Below are 27,043 nucleotides of genomic sequence, written 5' to 3'. Positions count from 1 at the left end.
AAGGTATGTCAAGCTGCTGAGAAAGATGAATTCAGTACATTGGACCTCTTGGCTGTCTATGCAATTAAGGATAAAGTAAGACTAAACTTATGAAAAAGTTTTTAATAAGTCAAAGTCTGCAGCCCAGGAGATAGAAACTATGTGTGTGTGATGCTCTCCTTTGTCCTCAGCTGGCCTCATCTCAGAGAAAAACAGCTTTTCTTCTCTTCCCTTCAGATATATGCCTGTCTCCTCTGCTAGCTGGGCTCTGCACCTTAAAGGTTTTTCACTTCTCCCCAACCTCAGCCCACCTCTTCGCTTTCCATCCTCACTGCTTTCCCATCCAAAGCTTAAAGGCTTTTCCCAACCCAGGTAACAATGTTGCTCCTGAGTAAGGGCCCTGTCTTTTTGATCCTTTCTTCCTGGCTGTTCTATCGTAAGTTTAAAGTGTTCTGCTGGAGAGGAGCTTTGTCTAGCAATGGGCTAAGCACCAAGCTTCCCATTGCAACTAAAGCTGAAAGCCCCATGGTCATCAGCCCTTCCAGCCCAGATTTATCTCAGCCAAAGGAAAAGATTCTTCAAACTAGAGATTAAAATTTATGGTTGGTTTTTTTTTTAAATAGGATGTACAGCAACTGCTTCAATGGTTAACAGTAGCATAGACAGCTTTCTTCTCAGAGAATAAATTACTCCTACCATAAAATAACAAAGTATAGCATCCCTCTGTTCTTTAATTCTATTATTCCTTCTCACAAAGGTAGTTGCTATAACAGGATGTAGCCTCCATGTAAACTAGCCTTAGAATTCACTGCTTGACTCTTTATGGTATGTGTTAAGCGTTTACCTTGTGTCAAGCACTGTTCTAAGTTCTGGGTTAGATACAAGACCAGACACAGTTCCTCTCACACATGGGACTCACTCTCTAAGTGGGTATTGAATCCCCATTTAGCACTGGAGGAAAGTGAGCCACAGAGTAGGTAAGTGAAAGTGCTGGGATTAAATCTCAGGTCCTCTAGCTCCCAGATCCATGCTCTATGGCCTCATGCTGCTTTTCTTAGTAACTTTGGAAAGTAGCTCCTTAGTCTGAGCAACTGACTGCATACTGTTACCTTTATGTTCCACTTCTACACATGAGCCTCCTTGGAGGGCAAGCAGGGATGATCCATTTTTTTGTGTTGAATTGTCAGTACTTAACGAAAGCCATATTTAAAAGATACTTAAAGGTGGTGGTCACAAGTGACCAAGCTGAGAAAGGCTCCAGTGCTCCATCTCTGTCTCCTTCAGCCCTACCAAAAAAAGTCTCACCCATATTCATAAGGCTAGTATGGTAATTTATATACATACTTTACTGAGTAGAGAAATACTACAGGTATCAATTTTCAAATGGATGGAACAATTTTTAGAAGTATGAACTGAGATTCTATCTAGCAATGTTTATCATCTGATATTCAAAACAGATGTACATGTAATTTTCAGTAAGATGGAATCGCAGGAATGAGATGTCTACATGCAAAATTACTGCTAAATACCTTAATGCTACCCTCCCTTCTCACAGAAAAAAGAATAACTTAGAGTAGAAATTTCTAACATCAAAAGAAAATCCAGCAAACTGAAAAGTCAACACAAGAACCTTATGGAATTCTTGGTTTGAATACAGTATTGTACCAGGTGAAAAGTAACTTTAAAATCAACACCTTCATTAACTTGTAGAAAATTTAAGACAACTTGTAATATCTGGTCTTTTAATATCTGATCAAGCTTTGGGTTTAGTTCTGTAAAATAAGGGCCTCATTGCATCTATTATTAAGCCTAGTAACTTCTCCACATCAGCTTCAATAAATCATATTGACTCAGTGCTTACTGTGTGCAGAGCACTGGACTTAGAACTTACACAGAGTAGACAGACATGTTCTACCAACTACCAAATGTTAATTGCATCAACTCAGGACAAAACTGTCTTCTAACATTTGTTCAAAGGTCTAAAGTGATTTGAAAGGGCTGGAAATATTTTCTTGTGTGATTGTGATATGATCTTCTTACTTTTCTGGGTAGCTTTTATTCAAAGGCAAAATCATATCAGGTAGGTGGAGCTCACCAAAGGGCTAGAGCTGAGAACCCATGACACGCTGACACCTGGAAAAGGTAGAGATATGTGAATTTTATGCCTAAGACCCAGAATCCTTAGAAGCCTAATTCATAAGACTGCTTCTTACAAATGGGGATAAAGAGTTATCTGTGAAAAGTGTCAAAATAAGTATAACAGAGCCTTCAGCCAGGTAAAAATTGTCTTAACTGTGGCATTTGTTAAGCACTGGGGTGGATACAAGCAAATCTGGTTGGACCCAGTCCCTGTCCCATGCAGAGCTCAGTGCCTCAATCCCCATTTTACAGATGAGGTACCTGAGGCCCAGGGAAGTGAGGTGACTTGCCCAAGGTCATAGCATACATATGGAGGAGTCAGGATTAGAACCCATGACCTCCTGCTCCCAGGCCCTCCCTGCTACACCCTGCTGCTTCCCTCCCTCCAATAATCCTGACTAGTTTCCCCTGACTTGGAATGGAAAATGAGTCTTTTTGTCCTTGTGACTACTTTCCTGTTTGCATTTATTACTAGCATAGAATTACAAATACCATTCTATTACTATCAGTCCTCAACCAGATGTCAATCCTGCACTCTCAACTTCTTCCACCTTTCATTATAAAGTATATATGTAGGGAAAGCTGAGCTCCCCCAATATTTCCAACGTGACTTTTCAATACCTGTGATATTTTCCCCTTCCTGGGCATGATTAACTAGGCTAAAGTTTGCTTATCTTGCAAAGTTGCTTCAGCAGCCAGATGAATCAATGACAGCATTCTAAAAGTGGTCAAGCCAAATGATGACTCCAGCTTTGGCTGGGAAAGACGAGGTGTACAACAGTTCCCAAAAAGGAGGTGAATAAAGCTATTTCACTTTGAAATAAAGCAACCAGAAGCAGAGATCCCTCATTACACATGAGCTTGTGTCATATTTAGGCATCGTTCCAGTTCTTAGAGAAAGAATTCCTAGTTTCTGCTATCCCTCCTCCTGTATTTGTTGGAACTAAATTCATTCATATTGCCCAGTTTTCCATTTGGGATATGCTTATTCCAAAAGAGATCATTTTTGTGAACAGACCCCAGCTTCACCCTTGAGAAAGATAATGCCACTAAGTCTGATCATTAACTAGTTTGGCTCTTGCTCCACCTTTATACTTTCTTCCACTGATGTTTTAGATACAGATCTGGATCTTTCAGTTCTAAGTGCACTGGGGGTAGGGAGCATATCTTCCAACTCTGTTGCATTGGACTCCTCCCAATGCTTCGTGCAGCGCTTTGCACACTAAGTACTCAATAAATACCAATGACTGACTGTTGCTCCCAAAGATGTGAATTGTCCAGTTAACTGACAATTAAAAAACTAGTTAAGAAATGGATATGCCCTTTCTCTTAAAGTTGGTCTGTAAAGTTTGAATTTACTAAAAATTTAACAAAAGACAAGTAATTAAACTATCACAAGAAAGGAAAACTTTAATGAACTTAAAGTATGATAGGATAGTTAATTCTGGTGCTATTTACAGATACTAGTAACAACCATGAACACAATAACGTGTTATCTTGGCATGCTACAACTTAAGCTTTATTCAGGTCATTCAGACAACATTTGCAACTGAAATTTGCCTATTCACAGATACAAGCGTCAAAGAATAGGTTGCATATAACAAAAAAATACAGGTAATATTTTATACCAATAACTTACAGATACAAACTAATGATAAACTACAATTTCACAAAGAATTGTAAACAATTTGCACACTTGTCAGTCCTTTCTTTTATGCAAAGTGCTCTTTTGATGACAAATAAATTAACAGATACACAACTAGCATGAACTACTTTCAGACAATACAAAAGGGGTTCTTTCAATAAGTCTTGTAAACATAATTTTTCTCTTTAATGAAGAATTAAAGAAAGTGTCTTGCAGGCCAACTATACATCCATACCTGGGAGCAAATGATCTTGAAAATGCTTTGGGTGTTAAATAAAAAAGTTAACAATATCTTTTTTGATATTTAATACACAATAAATGACTTAAGATTACATCCTTAATAGTTTATATCCCTGAAAAAAAAAAGAGGGAATTAGGTGTGGCTTATTGGCAGCTGTGTCATCGAATGGGGTAGCAAGGGCTGGAGTCCAAGAGCTGTTGGCGAATGAGCTACAAAATAGAAAGATAGTTATTGGTTAGCATTGACGGGCAGGTAAAACATTAGGAACTAGTAAACAGAGGAAAGAAAAGAAGAAAAACAGAAACAAGAATGCACCATTATCATAGCTGAGGGAATCAGTAAGTTACACACTGACCTCAGCAAGCGTTCTCATTTCTCCAGCCCAGAAAATATAGATTAACTCAGATTGGAGTGATGTTGTTCACCCCAACTCTTCAGTCTGGCCACAATCTTTAACCACTTTAATGCCATCTCCATCCAACCCCATTGGCTGCACTTTAGCTTGCAGCTGGGAAGACAAGCAGATTCAGTCTGCAGTGGTGTTCCTAGTTTTACCACTAGAGTTTGAACTATACCCTTCAATGAATCAAATGGGACATTACAATGTGAATGCACCAAAAATCCAAAAAAAAGAGCCTTAATCGTGAACCGAATATTTTCCCTGAACATATTGCAATTTGAATAATTTTATTTCAGCCTCAATTAACTGAAAAAAATGGAACAGTAATTACATCTTAAAAATAAACAGCAAATCAAGTATTTAGGGTAATTTCTCATTACCAGTACTCATGTTACAAATAGAGCAAATTACACAAAGTGATTTTTAAACCCATCCCAAAATCAAGAAAGTTCACTAAGTTTCACTCCCACTCAAGTGCACCAAGGTAAATATCACTGTACTTCAAAATAGCCTGAAGAATGAGAAAGTTGAGTTTTGCAAACCTATTTCTAGAATGGCGCACTGGTCAATTTTCCCAACTTAAAAATATTGTCGTACCTACCATCCATATAACTATGTAACGCAGTTAACATTGTCCCATCTTGGGGTACATATGCAGAATAGGTCATTTCTTCTAACATAGGGGGAGATAATCTTGAAGGCTGAACTGCTGTAACTGGAGCAGTGGATGAATGGTTAGGACTAACATGTTTCTTGTGCCGGGCCCTACAATTTTGAAACCAAACCTGTAAAGAAGATTTTTGGGGAGGTGAGGGAGTGGAGAAAGAGGAAAGAAAGCATGTATCAGTGTGAGGAGTCAACTCGAGAACACTTAAAATAAGACATTAAGCAAAGTCAATATACAATGAAATGTAACTGCTGTTTGTAGAAGAATTGGCTACAACCCTCATTCAAATGCTGAAGCTGTTGTGGACACTAATTTTTGTTCACAAAACTTGGAGGGCTGGTGTAGGAGAGCAGAAAATATGGTTCCATATAAACAAGTGTGATAATACATTTGATATTATGGAATGGAGAAGTAACTCTTTGGGAAAACAGTGCAATATTTAAGAATTTACAAATAATATTGGAACCAACAGGCAAATATTGTTGAAGATGCCGAGTTTCACATATCACTTGAAAATTTGGAGCCTACAACATTTTCAGAAACTTTAAGACTTAAGTATCCTAAGAATATTATAGAACTTTTCAAGTCATTGACCATTAAAAATCTTAATACCTATTAAAATCTGGAGAAGAAAACAATCGTTTTCTGAAGCCTCTAAAAATGGGATAACCACAGTTTTTAAATTGGCTTAATCTTAGCCTCTGAGGGCTATGAGCTATTCTCTGGAAATAAACTTGGTAAGTTTTCTACCGGCAAATTACATCATTTTCCTGAAGCATCACTCAACCCACTTCTCACATCTCTTAAAAACCCTCAACTGGCTCCCTGTGTCTTTCTGAAAGAAACAAAAACTCCTCATATTCAGTTCCAAAGTTCTCATCATCTGGCTACCCCTAACCTATCTGCTCTCTTCACCCACACCTCTTCAACTTGCTGTCCTCATTCCTCCAAAGCCAATCTTCTATCTGAACTCACTCAACTCTCCTGCCTCCATTCCCTCACTCACACTGCTTTGTTTGGTACTCTCACTCTCCACATTCCAACTCCTCCTAAAATCCCACCTCCTCTTGGAACTTTCCCTGATATATTCCCTAGCACCCTGGAGCCTATCTTCCCTACAACCATCACTTATGAATTTGTTTAATCCCAGAGCACCCATGTTTGTATGTATACTGAATTATTTTGACCTCTCTAGTTGTATATTTCTCTCCTCCATTAACTTGTGAGATCCTTTTGGACAAGGAATGTGTCACTTCTTTATTCTCTACTTCCCAAATGCCTAGCTCAGTGCATTGTACCAATTGGGCACCTAATAATTGCTACAGGTCCTACAACACTAATTGTTTTACCATATTTACTCACATAATTGCTTCACTTTTTGCAACCCAAGAATAGAGTAGGGGCTATGAATTGGGGATAGAGAGTAATAACCATATCTAATCACCCACTGTGTGTTTCCCAGAGCTTAGTATAGTGCTTTGTATTCAAGTGCTTTAATCAATCATATTTATTGAGCACTTACTGTGTGCAGAGCACTGTACTAAGCACTTGGGAAGTACAAGTTGGCAACATATACAGTCCCTACCCAACAGTGGGCTCACAGTCTAGAAAACACTATTACTACTACAGTAAGGAGAGCATGAGGGAAAAGAGGAAGAGAGGAAAGATGGAAGATAGAGAGAGCACTTGGGATTGTCTTTTCTCAAAGAATCAAAACTATTCCCACACCCATCTCCTCCTCCTCTCTTGGACAAAGCCCTTTTCAACTAGAAAAATTCCCTATCCCTTCCCCTCTCATATCCCCCCAAGTCCGTATCTGTGGCCTTAGTTCATCTGACCCTTCTCTGCTTCCTAGACTAGTCAGTGCCTAGATCTAGAAAAAGCCCTTTTAAGACTTTCAGAAGCTTAATTTACTTTCTACCTCCAAGACATTTAGTAGTAGTAATAACTGTGGTATTTGTTACTGACTGCTTCGAGGCAATTATGCAGCTTCCAGAAGCACCAGCCTCCCAGCTATCCAGATAGGAGCTTACATACCTGGAGAAATATTTTCATTAGAAGGCACAGGTTCAATATGCAAGTGTCACATTGGATCTTGGGCCTTTGTAGTGAGTAGGCAGGATTCAAGGTTCAGATCAGAATTTAAGGAGTCAACTTTGAGGAAGTGAGTCCAAGCCACGGTGCCCTGCACAAACTGCTCAGTAAATATGATTGAATGAATGAACATCTTTAGCTGTAGACTTGGTCGCTGATATACCAGCAGCCACTACTCAAAAGGATTTATCAGAGGTATATGAAGTCCCAGTGAACAGAAAAGAGCAAATTGCAGGGGAATGGGGGCTGACCATGCCGTATGCTTACAAATGCCACCCCCCAAACACACACACAAAAAAGCTATTTTCCACTTTCATAGCCTAAGAGAACGTGGGTTCACCCTTCTGCTTCTTGACCCTTTTTCTAAAATAGCAAGATTTATTTTGTACCTAAATAAAGCTCATTTACCAATAATAATTATAATAGTGGTATATATTAAACACTTACTATGCGCCAGGCATTGTACTAAGCTCTGGGGTGGATACAAGCAAATTAGGTTGGACACAATCCCCTGTCCCGCATAGGACTCCCCATTTTACAGATCAAGTAACTGAGGCACAGAGGAGTTAAGTGACTTGCCCAAGGACACACAGCAGGCAAGTGGTGGAAATTAGATCAAGTCATTAATCAATGATTTGAGCACTTACTAAATGCAGCACACTGTACTAAGCACTTCAGTCAGTATAAGAAGCAGCGTGGCTTAGTGGGTATGGGCCTGGAGTCAGAAGGACCTGGGTTCTAATTCTAGCTCCACCATATGTCTGCTGCATGACTGTAGAATGGGGATCAGAGTGTGAGCCCCATGTGGGACAGGGCCTGTGTCAAACCTGATGAACTTTTACCTACCCAAGTGCTTAGAACAGTACTTGGTACGTAGTAAGCGCTTAAGTACCATAATTATTATTATTTACAACATAACAGAGTTGGTAAACATTCTTTATGCCTAAGAAGCTCATTTCTTAATCACCCTATGCTTTGAGTGTAATACTGACTCATCTCAGCACTTTGTTTTTGTTTTGTTGTCTGTCTCTCCCTTCTAGACTGTGAGCCCGTTGTTGGGTAGGTACCATCTCTATATGTTGCCAACTTGTACTTCCCAAGTGCTTAGTGCAGTGCTCTGCGCACAGTAAGCGCTCAATACGATTGAATGAATGAATGAATTATGCACTAGTGTGGGAAAGAATGGAGGGAAGCTGTTGATTCTGTCTTCCACAACGCCTCTAGAATCCGTTTCCCCTCCAAACTGCTACCATGACAATCATTTCTAGTACTGCACCAGCCTCTTCAGTCACCTCCCTTCCTCTAGCCTCTCCCTAATTCTGGTCCATACTTCACCCTGCTGTCAATCTTTTTTTCCTAAAAACTCATTCTACACTTTTTCCCATTCCTTCAAAACCTCCAGTGGTTAACTCATCCACTTCCCAAACTTTCCTTACCATTGACTTTAAAGCACTCAATCAGCTTTTTCCCCCCTCCTATCTAATCTCAAATCTCCCATCCCAAACACTTCATTCCTTTAACATCAACCTATTCAGTCTACCTTGATCTCATCTCTCTTGGGGTTGACCCCTTGCTCAAATCCTCCCTCCTGCCTGGAAATCCTTCCCTCTTCATATCCAACATATCTCCAAATGCTCCATCTTCAAAGTCCAACTAAAATCATACCTTCCTTGACTTACTTCATTTCCCACCACCCTAATCACCCTCCTTTCTGTGTTACCTAAACATTAGGTCTGTACCCCATAAACACTTCAATACTTACTCCAGAACATTTATGGATATATCCTCATACTCAAGATTTCCCCACTCTGTAATTTATTATAATGTCTCCCACATTAAATTTTAAATCCTTGAGGATGGGGATTGTGTCTACCAACTGTATTGTATTTTACTTTCCCTAGTGCTTAGTACAATTTTCAACACACAGTAGTGTTCAATACCACTAGATGCCTTGAACTAAATTTTCCGTAAGTAGAAAAATATATTAAGGAGAGGCTTCCTACCAGAGCACACTAAACTAGTAGTAGACTAGAAGAGTGTTATTTCATCATCTATTTTCCAAATATTGAAGGAGATGAAGGGGAAAAAAATATATATACTCAGTCTTTTAAGGACATACTGCTACTGAGGTAAACCTTTTCAAGTTATCAGGTACAAAATTTTAAAAAGGCCTTATTGTTGCTTTCCTTAAAAAAAATTCAGATTTGCCAGTTCTCTCTGGCCATTCATTTAGTGTGCTTATTAAGGTTATTTTGTTCATTAAAATGAAGTCCTGAACTCATGCTGGGAAAAGCAAATGACAAACAGCTGCCCAAATAATTTAAGCAAAGAGAAACAAATAACTTAGTGATTAAATGTCCTTCCTGCTTTATCCAACAATCTGGTTACTTTTATTTGATCCAGTATGGCTATTTGCTCAGTTTCCAAACTTGCTATTGGAAGACATATTTTGTGGTGGCTATCAAAGAATGGCTACTGTTGGTGACTACTGCTGACAGGGTTCTGGGTCCAGTGGAAGGGATGCAGAAGACTGTAAGCCCCTTTGAGCAGGGAACATGTCTACCAACTGTCACGTTGTACTTTCCTAAGCACTTAGTACAGTATCCTGCCCATAGTAAGCACTAAATACCACTGATTGTTTGATGCTACCACAGCAAATTTGTGCGGTAGAGTGGCCTTGGGGGGTGTCCTGCCGCAAAAGTGATCTTGTGATCACCTCCTTTAGTCATACTATTACTCTCCTGAAGTGGTGGTACCCTAATCAGTGTCGAGAGCAGGGATTTCCAGCAATAATCATAACTGCTTTCAGCAACAGAGCCAAGGGATTGGCCTAAAAGAGATCCAAGTGGAAGGTGCTCAGTGAAATCTCTTTGCTGAAGCAGATTTTTCCCAAGAAAGCCCTAAGCCAATTAGGACATTCTGGCAGTCCCATTGTCTGTTAAGTTTAGTGAAGTCACCTGTATCACACGTCTGCTCAGACCTGTCCTTTCTGCAAGTTTCTGGAGGGTTTGTGCATCTGGATTGTTGTCCTGAGCAAACTGTGCTTGCATAACCTGAAAGAGCAGAAAGGAACCCTTTAAAATTGGAGCAATAAAATGTTGGGAAAGGGAGTCATCTTCTTCATAAAAGGGTCATGAAACACATCGAAGAACACACATAGAAAATATTCCTCCTCCTTGGATTTAGACCAAGCCCCTTTCTTCTGATATAAAACAAGCATTTTCACAAATCACCTCAGGTCTGCCTTTGTAGCACCGAGAAGCAATGCAAATCAACTCCAGAAAGAAAAGCTATCCCCCACCTTTCCTGCTGCCACTCATTCTCTAACTGCAGATGAGTTCTTTGGCTTCAGGTAGGGAATGGTTCAACTGCCACTTGAAGCTGGGATCCCCTTCTCTAGAATTCAGGGAGAAATGAGGGCCTGTCCTTTCAGAGCACCTCCAGATTTGAAAACAGGAAATCCTGTTCCAGAAAGCTCACACTTAGGGAGGGCACATTTTCCTCCAAACCAAGCACATCTTCAGATAGGATTACCCACTCCTAATAGTGTTTCCATATAGAGCTGCTTTAATTTCCCACCCTTGCAAAGCTAGGGAAGACATATAAGAGTCTCTGATGGTGGAAGGGGAGAAGGATGAAAAAGAAAGAGGGCTCACTCTCACATGTGTCAAATACTGTGAGGATATTAACAACCTGTAAGGGTATGCATTATATTTTAGATGGAGAAACTCATTCCAGAAATTTTAAATGACTTGTCCAAGATCCAGAGCTAGAATACAGACTTCCCAACATCCAGCTCAGATACCCTTCTTCAAGAAAGCGTAATTATGAGGTGATTCATTAAGAAAGAAAATTCACAATTCTACAGATCTTACCATCTTTATCCCCAGAAGTCTCACTTCTAGAGGTCAGATGATAGGGGCAAATAAATGTCCCAGACACAAGAACAACCCACTCTCACCCCCAACACAGTGAAACATTACAGGCTTTGAGAATGCCCAGTTTTGGATTATTTATAACCACATTTGGCATGGTTACTAGGTTGATAATATGCTTCATGTTATGAATCAATCAATCGTATTTATTGAGCGCTTACTGTGTGCAGAGCACTAAGTGCTTGGGAAGTACAAGTTGGCAACATATAGAGACGGTCCCTACCCAACAGTGGACTCACAGTCTAAAAGGGGGAGACAGAGAACAAAACCAAACATACTAACAAAATAGAATAGATATGTACAAGTAAAATAGAGTAATAAATATGTACAAACATATATACAGGTGCCATGGGGAAGGGAAGGAGGTAATATGGGGGGATGGAGAGGAGGATGAGGGGGAGAGGAAGGAAGGGGCTCAGTCTGGGAAGACCTCCTGGAGGAGGTGAGCTCTCAGTAGGGCCTTGAAGGGATGAATGAGGCCCAGATCATTAAAATACCTATGCTCTTCTGCCTAAGTGGATCCTTAGATCCTGAAGTGATCTAATCCCAAAGAGTAATTATACTGCTGATTCAGCAGATATCACTACTCCTTTAAGTGATTAAATGCACATCCCCAAATAAGAAAACCCTTGAGTGACCATCCAGGTAAAAGTGGCATAGATGACATGAGCATTAGAGATATATCCCCAGCCCTAAATATTTTATTTAAAAGTTAATTTTGGCATCAAATTTTCTTAACATATGTAAAGCAGAGCAATATAATTCTTCCTTTAAGTAGATTAAAAATCATTGTATTATCTCATTGATAATAGAATAGCAGTACTTAGCATCTAATGTCCATTTATGGAAACCAGTAGAGGTCGATGGAAATTAACCTATTTTCAGCTGTGTGTCCCAAATGAAGAGTTATTTATTCACTGGCATCACATAATATGTACATAATATGCTTACAGCCTCAGGTAATCTAAAAAACTAGCAATATTTTGCACTTAAGGAATTTTGTACAAAGCTGCACAAGAGCTTAAGGTTAATCTACAAGGTTAATAATCTTGTAGTATTTTTAGCAGTGCTCCATTACTGATTCATTACAGTAAAACAGAATCAAAATGTCCATACATTGACCTAAAATGCTCAAATAATAGTAGCAGCCATCCATCTTTAGGCCATCAACTTGGAGAAATATCAACAGCTGGGAAACATATAGACTACTATAAACTTGAAAATTATCTTGCTTCATCTTTCAACCCTTTGCTTTGTTTTTAAAAAAGCAACAGTTTATTAGTTTCATATTTGCTCTGAAATTGAGGAACAAGTGAGTCAAAAAATATTTCCCGCATTCGAAGTGAATAAGTGGACAAACTAAGATATTGCTTCTGAGCTGAAATATACTCTATAAAGTTCTACCATATACTTAGGTTTTCATTCAACATGCATCTTTTCTAATGCAGATAAGGTCCTCTTCCTAACATGTTAATTTTAATGGTTATTTCCCAAAATGAATTTTATTTCTTTTTCCTTCCACATCATCCTTCATCCTCCAAGTCCTCAAATACAAACTGAAAATTTATATACCAATATTTTCACACACATCTCTACACACACACACACACACACACACACACACACACACACACACTTTGAGTCTTGAAGATACTAAAACTTCCCAATATCTCATTTTTATAACTTTCAAATTTCATGCAACAAAAGTAGCCTATGCTCAAAACTTCATTTATGTATATCTGATTTGCCAGTTCTACAACATGAAACCACATTTACATCAGAGCCTTGTACACTGAGCTGGATTTGTTTTAGTAGCACTTAGAACAGTGCTTTGCACATAGTAAGTGCTTAATAAATGCCATAATTATTATTATAAGAAAAAAATACTTAATCCCAGATCAATCCAAATTAATTTTAAGTCTGATTTCATGATATAGAGAATTCCAAGGACTATCTCTACTCTCAAAACTTGGGTAGAAGCAGGGAGACTTTCTTATGAAAATATCATTAAACAATTACAGTTGTGGACTATTTAAATATACCAAAGAAAATAAATCCTTCCTCCTCCAACGACATAATCAACCTTCAGCCCAGAGCAAAAGAGTTACCCTCACTCTTTTTCGAATAGAAAAAGTCCATTTGATTGAAGTCAACCTGTGAGTTCCTGTTTATGCTGATGTGAATATAATACTTTCCAACCATGAAAACATGCAATCTTTATGGTTATTATAAGATTGATTGTAGTGTGTTACAAGGAAATCTAAAACTCCAGCACATTAGTGTCCTGAAAAGCTTTATGCAGTACATCTCTTCCTATTACATAATTCTCAAAATATTGTGTCTTCTATTGTAATTACGCATAGTGATGTAAAGTCTGGATTAAGCCAATTTCACCAGGCAGTCAGGACAGATCAACATTTTGCTTCCACTTTAAAGAACATCATCAGTTACCTCCAGGGAAATAAAAGCTTGAAGAATGACTATTTCATAATAGAGGGCGAACCACATTTTCCAGGAACATGTGTTAAATTTTTTTTTTTGAAAAAGTTTGGGGACGATCTAAGTGTATTCATTCACATAAAGCATTAATTGTCACAAACATTTCAATGCATAAAAATTCATTTTACTGTAATTCAACTGAATAATTCTTGGAAAAATGTCAACATTTACAATTCTCTACCTGGAGTTGATCTGCCGTAAAACTGGTCCGAGCTCTTTTTGCTGGTTTTGGATGATTAACATCTTGTTCTGTTAGTAACGCTCCTTCCACACTGATCCCGTTCCCTGAAATTTTAAAGCATTGATCTGAATGAGCTGATATGTGCAACATGATTAACCATGCTAGAACAGGTATTTATCATTCTTTGTCTATTCAGAACAAAAATGTCTTATGTTCTGAGTCCCTTGAGTTATATTTTGAATTTTAAGCAATCTTAAAATATTAATACAACAAGCTTTCCACCTATAATTTTGTAGGTTTAGTCAAAATCAAAACATGCGTATATACTAGAGCCATTTTCAGGAAATACTTCTCTAACCATACGGGCAGAAAGTACTCCAGTGAAATATACAGAAAGTCATTTATTACAATGGCTTCTTCAAGAATCAAAATGAGAAAAATTTATTTGAAAGCATTTTTAAGCACCCCTCCCCAGGATTAAAGTTATAATACAGTACCGTTTTCAACTTCTCTTTTTAAATTGTCCAACATGCAGTCGTAATGTACTCTACAGAGGACTTTCTCTTCCACCAAAGCAAATTCTTCTCCTGTGGAAAGCTGTCTTTTGCAGGAGAAGCAGGCAAAGCATGCCAAGTGATATACATTTCCTTTGGCCCTTCGGACCCAATCAGTAGAATGGATATGTCTGCCACAACGAGAACAGCGAGTTCCATACCGTCTACAGTAACGGGGGGAGAAAAAGTATTAGAGTTCAAAATCTGCAGGACAGATTACCTTGTTAGGATACACAAGCAATATTAATGTTCAGGAGATTTTTCTTCCCTTTTTCTGAAGTAGGTATAGTTTAAAAACTAATGGAATTGGAAATAGCTAATGGTTTTTAAGGCAGAAAGTTTAATTCAGGCAGTTCTGCTATGGGCAAAATCTACTCATTACTAACCGCATAAGAAGCAACTGAAAGTAATGAAGGATAAAGTGGAAAAATTGGAATTAGGCTGGATTAAAATTAACACCATCCTAGTGAATATGCATTACACCCATATGAAAGCCTTTAAATTTAAGATTTCCCATTCTGTTACAGTCAAGGGTAAAAATGCCATGTTTCCTAAATGCAAAACTCAATTTCATAACTATGAAATAAAAACAGCTTCACCAAATTTAAAATGTACTATCAACACTATTTTAGAAGTCATAAAATTTGGGATTTGGGGAAAAGAACACGTTATAAAAGGGTGAAATAAGGTTTAAAAAAAATTCAGGACTGTTTTCCCTGAAATGACAAGGTAACAATGTTATCCACAGAAATAATTTTTACAGATCTCATCTGAAACTTTATGGAGTATAACAAGGACATAAAGAACTAAGTTGGCTTTGAAAATCCCCCAATACACATAAATCTTCCTTTCTTCTAAAGCAGAAAGTGGCTTGATGCCATTTGTCAACTATTGCAAAAGGAGAGGAGCGACTATGCAAGGGAGAGAAGATACTTATTTTTATATGCCAACATTACTGTAGGCTGACAAATTAGGTACTTGAAAATTCCAATCATTTTTTCCCTTAGTAAATTGTTTAGTAGACTACACTGTAGTAGCTTATTTGGCTATTTTAAAAATAATTAAAATTTACGTCTAAAAAGTTTGATTTTGAGTCTGTACAGATGAGAAGCTGTTCCATTTTATAAAGCAATTGTACACATTAATCATTAGTTATATGGCAATGGTACAAGCCCTAAATAACTACACAACTAATTTCAAAATGTAACATAAGGAACAAGGGGTAGACCTACAGATGTAGAAAAGGAGTGTGCATTAAGTCACTTAAATTCAGAGAAGAAGATGGTGTTCGGAGAGGAGCATTAGCAATAACTGGAATCCAAAACAGATAATCATGAGCCAAGTACACAATTTTGCTCTGTGTAAACTTTTATAAAATTTGCTTTGAAATAAGTGAGGCTTGTCCCTATAAAGAACTCTGAAAATGTCGACCACCAAAGCCCTGAGACTATTTAAAATTTAATTAATACTGTTTCAATAGTGTCCCCATTCACCATTATAGAATTCATCATTCTTTTTTAAGAGTGGTTTTAAGGAAAACCAAATAAGTTGCTTAATTTAATCTTAGTTTTTACAGTTATTTTGTGTTTTTCTAATAGAATTTGTATTCTATTGCTAATTGCATCTGCCAATCTCTCCTCTGCTTTCTTGTATCAAAACTATGAGGAGTTTATAAAGGACCTTGCATTTTCTCTCAAATTAAAAAAAAAAGAATCAGTAACATGAACATTTCCTCTGCACTCAACTCACTGTAAGGCACAGCAGAACTAAGAATTTCAAACATACATTAGAAGAATCTATGCATGTTCCTAAATGATGCTGGATTCAAAATACTAAACATTTTTATTTCATCATTTTTAGACCCTCTCATATAAAACTTGAAATAATGCTCTATAAGTCAGTGACAAATACTGACCTTCTGTAAATGACCCCAACAGGAAAACACTAAATGCAGTTAATTTCTTACACAAAATAGCAGCTACACACAAACACACACACACTGTGCTCTTTTAAGAATTAGAGTAACGTGTTGTCTTGTCAGTAAGGAGAGTTGAGAACTTCCATATATGAAATACCTGAAGTAATCAAGCTTGCAGAAAATGTCTTTATCTTTTATATAGCAACTGGTATGTCTTCCTAGGGAAGTTCTACAGACACTGCAGGAGAGACAACGCACATGCCAGCACAGATCATTCACCTGTGTAAAAAATAAATAAATAAATAGAAGGAAATGGATGGGGGGAAGCTATTTCAATATAATTAAGAATTCACATTAAAATAGTAAGTACTATTTTCTACATGCAGGGGGTCCAACCCTTGAATGTTTTACATATGTGAGTCCTTTGAGTTTAAAGTGAAATGTTGCAAGTCAATATAATTGTGAATCTGGAGATGTCCCTAATTCTTTCCATCTTCCTCCCTAAACTCCCCAGAGTCTTTGTGCTTTGTTTCAGGTTAAAAAAAAGTTTTACTCTGTTTATGATTAACAAAGTTCTTCAAAAACTGGAAAGTTCAATTTGTAAATGTCCCAAATTCAGGTTCCTAAAAATAATGGCATGCTTCCATTCCCAAATTCTTTACATACTGTGATCTTAAAAGGCGAGCAAACCACACACCCCGCTGAATTTCAGGCATCTCTGAGTAATAAAGGGAACAGACTCATAACACTACATAACACTGCCCTAAATATGTGGGTTAATAGAGAGGAGAGATGGCTTGGAAGAAAATGCCCAGTCTCAAATGAATAATGTGATCTATTTCTTTACGGAACTCATAATAACAAGGTTATTACCAAGACAACTAGATTTCAATATTGGGTTTACTACTAATGTCGCTTTATTACTATACAAGCATGTAGGAGCTGCTGGGAAAACAAATGATATAATTAAGCTTTCAAAAGGTAGCTCTAATTTTTGAAGAGTCGCTGAAAATTGACAAGTGGTTCCAAACATCCAAGCTTAAGGATTTAGTTTAAAACTTGGCTGAAGTATTGAGACTACATGTTAACAGATAAGCTACTTCATCCTACATAACTTTCTAAAACAAAAAGAAATCCAAAATGCTACTAAACCAGTATGCAAGTATTTAAGGAGTATCTAAGAATGTTCACTTCAAAAGGAATTAATTCCAAAAAGTACAATAATCTTGAAAGCACCACAGGTTTTAATGCTGATGGGAATGGAACTATGTAGTAGATCAAAGAATGTTGAAATCTTAAAACCTGGTTTTGTTTAAATGGATATATAGTAGATTTTTGATTTAAGAATTGTGAAAGAATGATGCAAGAAACAAAAAAGAAGTTGGTACCCTTAAGTGAAATTTATGATATCAGTCTGTATAAAACCTCTTTGTAATATTTTGACCCAGAACTTTCCTGCAGCCCAAAAGTTCCTGCACTTCTCTGGCACAATTTTGGCAAAATTACTATCCACTTAAATACTTGCAATCTTTCTTTACAAACACCTCGTTGGCCAAAGATTAAGACAGACAGAGGGGTGGGGCAGTAGCTCAAAAGGGAGAAAATAAATTATTCCAACCTGATTAACCTGTATCCATCCCAGCACTCAGTACAGTGCCTGCTACATAGTAAGTACTTAGCACAATATTATCACAACTAAGATCCATAGATATTTCATCTAGGTCAGCTTCACATAGCACTACTTCTCTAAAAACACCACTGAGAAAGAAGATTGTAAAGGGATAAGTTGTCTGTTACAAGGTAAAATGCAATAACAGCCATGGTTTATCAAAGTCATCAGCAGAAGTCTTTACATAGTAGTGTGGTAATACAGGTCTGACAGAACTGACCATTGAAGTATGGAGCTCTGGGTAAAAGCCTTCGATAAGACCCAAAAATGGAAAGAAGGGCACTTAACCTGCTAATTTTTCCCCTATCCATCCCTTGGGCAAAGTCCCTCTCAGGGCTCTCACATAATTAGAGGTTGGGGTCACTTTCTTACTACGAGGCCGGCAGCACCCGATTCTATTGAATTCCGCCACAAGGGAAAATCATCTTCTCTCAAAGTAGCTTTACTAACTGTTTACATGGTCAAAGAACTTGAAAATAGCATTATCTTTCGCAGTTGGGGAGAGGAGAGAAATATTCCTATGCATTTTTAAAAGTTCACAAAAATGATTCTGAGAAACCCAAATCACCTGGAGCTGTGCTGCATAAATTTAGCCTCAACTCTGTGACCAGGCCATGAGAAGAACCTACATCATCCAATTGTCTAATCTTGACCTTCTCTTTAGATTCGTAAAAGGTAACTGGGGTAAGAGCTAACATGCCCCTTCACAAACTTTTTTTGTTGGTGACCCATGCTGAATTTAAACCTAGACATCTCAGGTCAGTCAGCGCCTTAACATTCATATTTTTCCTGAAAGACCTTCATGCCGATCACAATCCACATATATTTTAAAATAATATAGCTCAAGATTTTTAGAGTTCAGTAGTAATGTGCAGATATTATCTAACTATAGCCAAATGTTCCATTAACTGCTTTGACTTTGTAAAATGTATAATTTAATGAACTATGTTTGAGCACTTACCTATTTAAATTATAAATTGAATTGCTTTCTAGCCAATACTTTGTACTGTATTGTACGCAAGCAGGCATTGAAGCCGGGAGGGGTATCTAGGTGGTGGGATGGAGTTATAAAGGCCATTTGTATACTCTGTTATTTATAAAAGAAGCAGCCTTCTAACCCACAAAATAACTTAATAATATGTCTGAGGAAGATAGTTTCCATTTAAATTCAAATGCCTACTATAGTGCTATGCACCCAGTAGACAATCATACTGAGAATGATTTAGTCATTTAAGAAACATTTCAATTCAAATCCTCATTTAAATGAAAATATCAGGCTAACAAAACCATTTTAGCCGACAGAATCTGAGGTGCAAAGTTTATAAACACGTAGATTTCAGATACATTTTAAAAGGGTTTGAAATGAGTATCTTGAATGACTATGTATTAGCAAAATTCCCATCGAATTGTACTTTCCAAGCGCTCTGCACTCAGTAAGTGCTCAATAAATACGATTGAATGGATGAATTTTAATTTCAGGGATATTCTATAAGCTTCGCCCCAGCCCTGAAGAATATAGAAATGCAGTAGTGTTTTTTTAATGGCATTTGTTAAGCCCTATGTGCAAAGCACTGTTCAAAGCGCTAGGAAGTTGCTGAGGGGTCGTTTTATATTCGTTTAGAATACACAGGGATCATTAAAGCTTAGGAGCTGTAAAAAAAAGGTGGGGGTAGAAGAGTTTAGAGCTCTACTGAAAGCATAAAATATTGGTAACAGGTACCATCTTCTGGAGTGTCTTAATTCCGTGCTCTTCACTTGGAAAAGTTATTAATCTTGCCCCAGGGCTGGGCCTGCCCAGCTTCCCGAACCGGAAAGCTTGAGGACAAGCTTGAGACTTTGAAAGCACCCCCACGGTGCAAGGGCTTCTCAGAGACCCCCCCAAATTTTCCCGCGGGGACCCAATCCAGCCCGGGCTCCTGGGCCCAGGGCCGCAGCTTGAATTAGTGGCCAAGGGGGCTACCTGAAATCCTCGCAGTGAACTCGGGAAAAGCCGTCGTCTTAAAGAAGTTTTCTGCGGGCAAGATGACGGTGTCACACCCCCCGGGGAGGCCCAGAAAATGCCTGGAGCGGGGGCGGGGGTCTTTCATTCAATCGTATTTATTGAGTCCTTACTGTATACAGAGTACTGTTCTAAGCGCTTGGAAAGTAAAATTCGGCAACCGAGCCAATCCCTACCCAAAGGGCTCACAGTCTAGAAGGGGGGAGACAGACAACCAAACAAGCAGACAGGCATCAATATCACTAAATAGAATTAGGGTGTGGGGCTTGGAAAGGACAATTCGGCAACAGAGATAATCCCTACCCAACGGGCTCACGGTCTAGAATTCATTCATTCGTATTTATTGAGCGCTTATTGTGTGCAGAGCACTATACTAAGCGCTTAGGAACTACAATTCAGCAACAGAGACAATCCCTACCCAAAAACGGGTTCACAGTCTAGAAAGGGGAGACAGACAACAAAACAAGTGGACAGGCATTAATATAAGTAAATAGAATTGGGGTGCGGGGGAGCCTCTCTGCCTTACTGAGAGCTCACCTCTTCCAGGAGGCCTTCCCAGACTTAGCCCCCCCATCGCCCCCTCCCCCTCCCCACACTTTTATACATTTGTACATATTTACTACTCTATTTTATTTGCACACCTTTATTACTCTATTTTATTAACGCTGTGCACATAGCTGTAATTCTATTTATTCTGATGGTATTAACGCCTACTTGCTTAGTTGTCTGCCTCCCTCCTTCTAGACTGTGAGCCCGTTGTTGGGTAGGGACCGCCTCTATATGTTGCCGATTTGGACTTCCCAAGCGCTCAGTCCAGCGTTCTGCACCCAGTAAGCGATCAATAAATCAGGCGGTTAGTCCAGTGCTCTGCACCCAGTAAGCGCTCAGTAGATAGTAAAAAGGGGAGGGGTTCAGTCTGGGAAGGCCTCCTGGATGAGGTGAGCTCTCTATAGGGTAGATTGAATGAATAAATACGATTGAAGGAATGACCACGGCCCCCACCCCAGGGCCCAGGCAGTGGGTATCCCCACTAGGCCCGTACCCACCTCCCACTCCAGCGTCTCCCCCCGTGGCCTCGCCCCCTCGCCCGCACCTTGAGAAGATACTTGTCGACGATCTCCAGGCCGCAGCTGGTACACACGCACTTGGCCGGGGGACAGCCGGAGCCCGAGGCCATGGACCGGGGCGAGGACGACGGCGACAGCGGGGCGGAGGAGGAGCAGGAGTCCTCATCCCCCGCGCCCTCGGGGCTCACCTGCGGGGGGGACAAGACGGCCCTGCCTTCAGGCCTCCCCCTCCCCCCGGGACACACACACACACACACACACTCACCCTGGTCCTCGTCCTCTACCCACGCTCCCGCCAAGGATGGACAGGACCGGACATCATCATCCCCGCTTACCAGGCCTCCTTCCCCGTTGCCTCTGCGGGGTCTGCCCGCCGCCAGGGCAGCTGCGCTCCTCCCGCACTCCTCAGACATGAGCCCCGGGAACTGCACGAAAGGACAGAGGCCGGGGGAGGGAGAGGGAGAGAGAGAGAGACGGGGCAGAAATTAATTAGCACGCCCCTGGGAGCCAGGCTAATGAATCACCTGGAGCCGGGGCGGAGCACGAGGCCCGCAGAGAGGCTCCCTCTACCTCGGGGGCACACAGGTGGTGGGTGGGCAGGGGAAGTGGCACAGCTGGGGCAGGGGGCTGGAAGGAAGAAGAGGGAGGGAACTAAGGCTCAGAGACCCTCACTCTCACCAGGACTCACCTACCGCCCCCTCAGTCCTCTCCACCTCTCCTCGGGGACTCACGGGTGATGGGCAAGGAATGTGGCACAGCTGCGGCAGGGAGGAGGAAAGAGACCCTCACTCTCTTTTAGAGACCCTTTTAGACTGTAAGCCCACTGTTGAGTAAGGACTGCCTCTATATGTTGCCCACTTGTACTTCCCAAGCGCTTAGTACAGTGTTCTGCACACAGTAAGCGCTCAGTAAATACGATTGATTGATGGGCAAGGGATGTGGCACAGCTGGGGTAATCAATCAATCGTATTTATTGAGCGCTTACTATGTGCAGAGCACTGTACTAAGCGCTTGGGAAGTACAAATTGGGAAGTGGCACAGCAGGGGCAGGGAGGAGGAGGAGGAAAGAGGCCCTCACTCTCACCAGGACTCACCTACCGCCCCCTCAGCCCTCTCCACCTCTCCTCGGGGACTCAGGGGTGATGGGCAAGGGATGTGGCACAGCTGGGGCAGGGAGGAGGAGAATTAAAGAGACCCTCACTCTCACCAGGACTCACCTCCCGCCCCACGACCACCCCCCACCTCCCCTTGGGGGTCAACAAGTGAACAACAATCTCCTTTCGGACCCAGCATCTTCTCTCCGCACGTCAATCACCGCCAAACTGGGCTCCCCCGGCCAAGGGGGTTTGGGGTGGGGGTGTAAAAATGAATTGAAGAGGGCTGGGGGCGGGGAAGAGAAACTTGATTTCTTTAATAACCGCAATTAAAAAAGCAAGACGCACACTTATATACGTATCATAGACCATCTATATACATATATTATATGTAGTTACCATTTTAAAAGGGGGGCTTTTTGAAGGGGATAACCCGAAAGGTGAAGAGGTTTAATAGGATACTTGAAGGTAATTACAGCGGGATTTAAGGAGCCTGGTGTTTGTTCCGATGACAATTTGAATAGAAAGGCTTCAGATTAAACGGAGCCAGCAGCTCTTTCGTAAACTTGCAGCAATTAGAGCTGTGAGTGATTTACACTCGTTTCTTTAAGGTGTAAATTGCCACTTAAAGCGCAATAAAAGTCAACATTCGAGCTGCTCGAGGATTATTTTTAACTAGCGCCAAAAAAAAGCGGGGCGAATAATGGAAAATATCCAGCTGAATTTAATTTGAGCCATTAAGAGGGGAAAAAAAACCCTCATCCAAGCGCAGGTCAACGCTTTTAAAGTGACACAATCAACACCCATTATACCATCACTCCGAGGCTCGTGTGTGCGGACAACGATGGGGTCCTCCCCGCGCAGTTTGTGTGTTCATTCTCCAAACCTCGGGGTGGGCATTTAGGAGTCTAGTGGCGTTGGCCATCCGTGTTCGTTTGCCCTCCCCAGAAGGGCAGTATCCTGTCCTTTAGAAGAGGGATCATCCGGGAAAGCTGGAAATTTGCCGCTACTCCGAAAACCAGTTTGCAGCGAGGTTGAAGGCCGGAGAGATATCTCTCCCTGCTCGAATAGATACATCTGCGGCCCTGATCCTCCCATTATTACATCTCTAGATGCATATTATCAATAAAGTTATGGTATTTTTAAGCGCTTATTACGTGCCAAGCACTGTTTTAAGCCCTGGAAATAGGCATCCCTAACGTGCACATGTAGGGCGAGGGCTGTGTCCGACCTGATTATCTTGTATCTGCCTCCAGCAACTTGGCATCTAGAAAGCGCTTGAATACCGCCACGACTATTATAATTATTAGTAGTATTAATAATAGCGGTGTGAAACATTTAAAGAAATACTGTGACACTACTCTGCGGCCACAGAGCAGACAATTTCTGTTTGCTCTGAGCGAAAGCTGGGGTAACGTGGGGCAAACGGTGGAAGGGACTTTTCGGTCTCTGCTGTAATAATAGTGACAACTACGATATTTGTTACGCGCTTATAACAGTGCTTTGCATATAGTAAGCGCTTAATAAATGCCATTATTATTACTAGGCTGTGTATTAAGCGCTGGGGTGAATACCAGCAAATCGGGTTGGACACGGGCCCTATCCCACGTGGGGCTCACAGTCTCAATGCCCATTTTACAGATGAGGGAACTGAGGCCCAGGACCGCTTGGGCAGGGCCCAGCTTTCAGGCCGGGTAGAAGCGCTTAGGAAAGGCTTTCCAGATTGTCCCCCTCTCCCTCCCTGGACTTGGAAATCTATCTGGCCGTTCCCGCAACTCCCGGATCGATTGGACGGGGATGCGGAGAGCCCTCCCGCACCTTCGCACCCGTTAGCGTTTCGCGCAGCAATTGGCTTCTTCCTCCGAATCGCAGCCCGCGCCTCGGGGCTGAGCAAATTCGAGCGGAGGAAGAGAGAGGGGGAAGCTCAAAGTTGAAGGCTCGCTCACCTTCTCCGAGGAAACATCCAGCTCCGGCACGTCCTTGTCTTCCAGTTTACACACAAACATCTGGTCGCTCTTCCAATACATGGCACTGCTAGGGCCGCTTATCACATTCCAACTCCACCAACGGCCAGGGCTGGCTCGATCGCTCTCACACACGCATAAACCAAATGCGCTTTCAAACGCTGCAGAAGGAAGGGATGGAAGCGGGGGTGGGGAAGGGGAAGTGGAGAAAGGGGAGAGGGAAAGGAAAAAAAAAAGAAAAAGGAAAAAAAAATCGTCCAAGAGAGGCCTGCGGAGGCTGCTATCGGTTGGCGATAGACTGTTCTTAAGGCTCAGGTCCCCACTTCACTGATGTCAGCCTCTTCAGAAAAAAAAGTTTTGTTTTCAAGGGGGTGGAACCTTACATAAAGGGAGGGAAGAGGGAAAAAAAGCGAGAGAAGTCTTTTCCTGGTTGACTAGCCTCACCTCCTTATGTAAAACCCGCCTTCTGTGCATGTTCAGATCTTTATCAGGGCAAGCCAACTCACTCCAGGTTTTGTTCTTCAAAAGCACGCACACACGCATACACACTCACACAGAGAGCAAAGGGAAGGGCCTGTTAACTTTTTTCCAAAATCTGTCTCCGTCGTTTTTCTTCGCTTTCTCTCGCCTGCTCCCTCCTAGTCCGAACCCCAAAGCTAAACGAGAATCAGGTTACATCTGTCTCTATAATAGCCGAGAAGACAAGCCGAAGGGGAATCTATGAGCCCTGTACATTTTAGCCATTTTCCCAACTCCGAGAGCCCTTTTTCTTTTTTCTTGGCCCGCAGGGGCTAACAGAAACCAGCCTGCCCAGTGAATTAGGACTCCCCTCCGCACAGAGTTTTCTCGAGTCAGATTAAAGAAGGAACAGCCGAGCAGCGTGAAAACTAATGTTGCGACTAATTTTAAAATCAAGTCTACAAGGAAAAAAAAAAGCATGGGGCTAATTAGTCTCGCTCATCTCGACCTAGACCCAGAGACTGAACGCTAGAAATTGTAGTCCCCTGGCTAAAGGGGTGGGAAGGAGGTGCTAGATAAAACCGGACTATAATTAGGAAATTGGGAGGGGGGGAAGCGGGAATGAGGGCCCATTTCGACCTCTCTTCCCTTTTTTGTTTATTTTCGTTGAGGGAATCTGGTGAAGAAAAAATAAAATATTGTTTCTGGATTATTTTCACGCATGGCAGGAGAGGGCGAATTTTCCGGGTGCCTCTCGTTCGGTAAAGGTATTTACCTAAATCATATGCATATGTTTTTTATTAGGCGCTGCCGTTCTATTTTTCCATCTCTCCCTCTCTCTCTCTCTCTCTGTCCCTTCCCTTGGTTTTAGGTCGGTCTAAAGGTAAATTTAGTTTCTGGCGCGACTAAACCCCGATGGTCCTAGCTGGGGAATGTTCCACGGAGGCGGAGCGGGACTTATTTACATAGTCGACTCCGAAGCGCTGGCGGAATTGCAGAAAATCCGGTGAGTCGCCAGTCCTCGGAGAGAGCAAACGCCCGGAAACGTCATCTGTTTTCTCAAATGAGTGTGTTTTGCTCCATTGAGCGCATAGTTCCCTAGCGAATGCGCCGTCTTTCCCAAAGCCCTGTAGCCCACACCGCTCTTTTCTTTTCTTTCTATCCTCACCATCTTTCGAAAAATAAAAGACCCAAAAACCAAAAAAAAAAAAACCCAACAAACCAGGTCCTCAATCACGGTTCATGTTCATCTTAGAAATCCTCCGGGCACGACTATCTGATCGGATCTTGCTTGAATTCAGGGGACCGGCAAATGGGAGAGAACTGTAATTATGTTAATTGTGCCTGTGTCCTCCTAATATATTAGGGGGGTAAAGAGGGTGGGCTTGACCAGTCAGTCGGCTGGGAAGGCGAACGTGGAAGCAGAGAACCGAGGGACTTGTGTTTTTCATCAACTGTAAAAAATCTGCATTTAGGTGGGGTCAGGGGGAGGGGGGCGAAATCCGCATAATGCATTTTCCATGATCTAGCATCTGTTTCGGGATGGCGCGTATGAACGGAAAGACAGAGACGTGCGGAGTGTCGGATCTATCAGCCCGGTTTTTAAGTCCCGGGGTCGAGCGTGGACTAAAACCTAACCGTGCACTCCGGGAGCCGGGACGGCCAACGTTTGTTTTGTCCTCTGCGCAACGTTTTGGGAGGGAACCTCACGCGGATCCCCGTCCGAACGGGAGCCCTTGGGTGGGGGAGGAGGGGAGGCTGAAAAGCAGTGGGTTGATGAGCCCAAGCCACCCTCGGGCTGCTCCTTGCCATCGGGGTTTCGACATCGCCCCCCAAGTCCAGGCCGGAGGCTCCAGAGGCCAGGAATTCGTTTCCTACAGGCCCTGGACTCGTCTAGGATGGAGATGAAGGAAGCAAGGAGCGCGTTTCACCCATCCCGCGCACAACCGATTTCGTTTTGGATTGCCCCGAGGCTGGGCCTGGTTCCAGGTGCGACCCCGGGTCCAACATCTCTCCGCAGAAAAGCTATCAGAGGGTCTCAGGGGCCGACTAAGCGCTTAGTACAGTGCTCTGCACACAGTAAGCGCTCAATAAATACGATTGATTGATTGATTGACCCAGCTACTTTTCTGCCCAGCGCGGGCTTAGCCTGGCCTCCCCAAAGAATAGTCTGCGAGCCCGATGTTGGGTAGAGATTGTCTCTCCTTGTTTCCGAACTGTACCTTCCAAGCGCTTAGTACGGTGCTCTGCACACAGTAAGCGCTCAATAAATACGATTGAATGATCCTCCAGCCTGCAGGGTCATTCCCCTCCTCTGGCTCCAGAAAAGGTCCTCGCGGGGCAACTGGAGGCCCAGGCCCAGAAACCAGAGGACTTTAGGGGGGCCAGTGGAAACCCGATTGGGCAGGGGGTGGTGGGTAAGGGCAGCCCTACACGCAGATGGACAGGGGGTCTTGGGGGAGACCAGTTGCTCAGCGTGGCTCAGTGGAAAGACCCCGGGCTTGCGAGTCAGAGGTCATGGGTTCAAATCCCGGCTCTA

The 27,043-nt window shown here is 41.6% G+C and overlaps 1 protein-coding gene across 2 annotated transcripts; it reads right to left on the bottom strand.

Moving 5' to 3' along the window:
- Nucleotides 1–3,555: 3,555 nt before the first annotated feature.
- On the bottom strand, nt 3,556–26,038 carry LHX8 (LIM homeobox 8). 2 transcript variants are annotated; one of them, XM_038745417.1, is made up of 10 exons: nt 25,727–26,038; nt 24,028–24,206; nt 21,323–21,412; nt 21,014–21,175; nt 16,410–16,531; nt 14,278–14,498; nt 13,781–13,884; nt 10,123–10,218; nt 5,006–5,189; nt 3,556–4,213 (listed from the first exon to the last, which is right to left on the bottom strand). In XM_038745417.1, exons 2-10 carry the CDS (start codon nt 24,106–24,108, stop codon nt 4,137–4,139), a joined length of 1,137 nt encoding a protein of 378 aa, XP_038601345.1. In that variant the 5' UTR covers nt 24,109–24,206; nt 25,727–26,038; the 3' UTR covers nt 3,556–4,136. The 2 variants fall into 2 exon arrangements, with proteins under 2 accessions (XP_038601345.1, XP_038601346.1); XM_038745418.1 differs by lacking the exon at nt 25,727–26,038 and adding an exon at nt 25,470–25,490.
- Nucleotides 26,039–27,043: the final 1,005 nt, after the last annotated feature.

The sequence above is a fragment of the Tachyglossus aculeatus genome, chromosome 4 (genome assembly GCF_015852505.1).
Source record: "Tachyglossus aculeatus isolate mTacAcu1 chromosome 4, mTacAcu1.pri, whole genome shotgun sequence".
NCBI classification, from domain to species: domain Eukaryota; kingdom Metazoa; phylum Chordata; class Mammalia; order Monotremata; family Tachyglossidae; genus Tachyglossus; species Tachyglossus aculeatus.
Note: the sequence above shows the minus strand (reverse complement) of the source record. Positions and strands in the feature narration are given on the sequence as shown.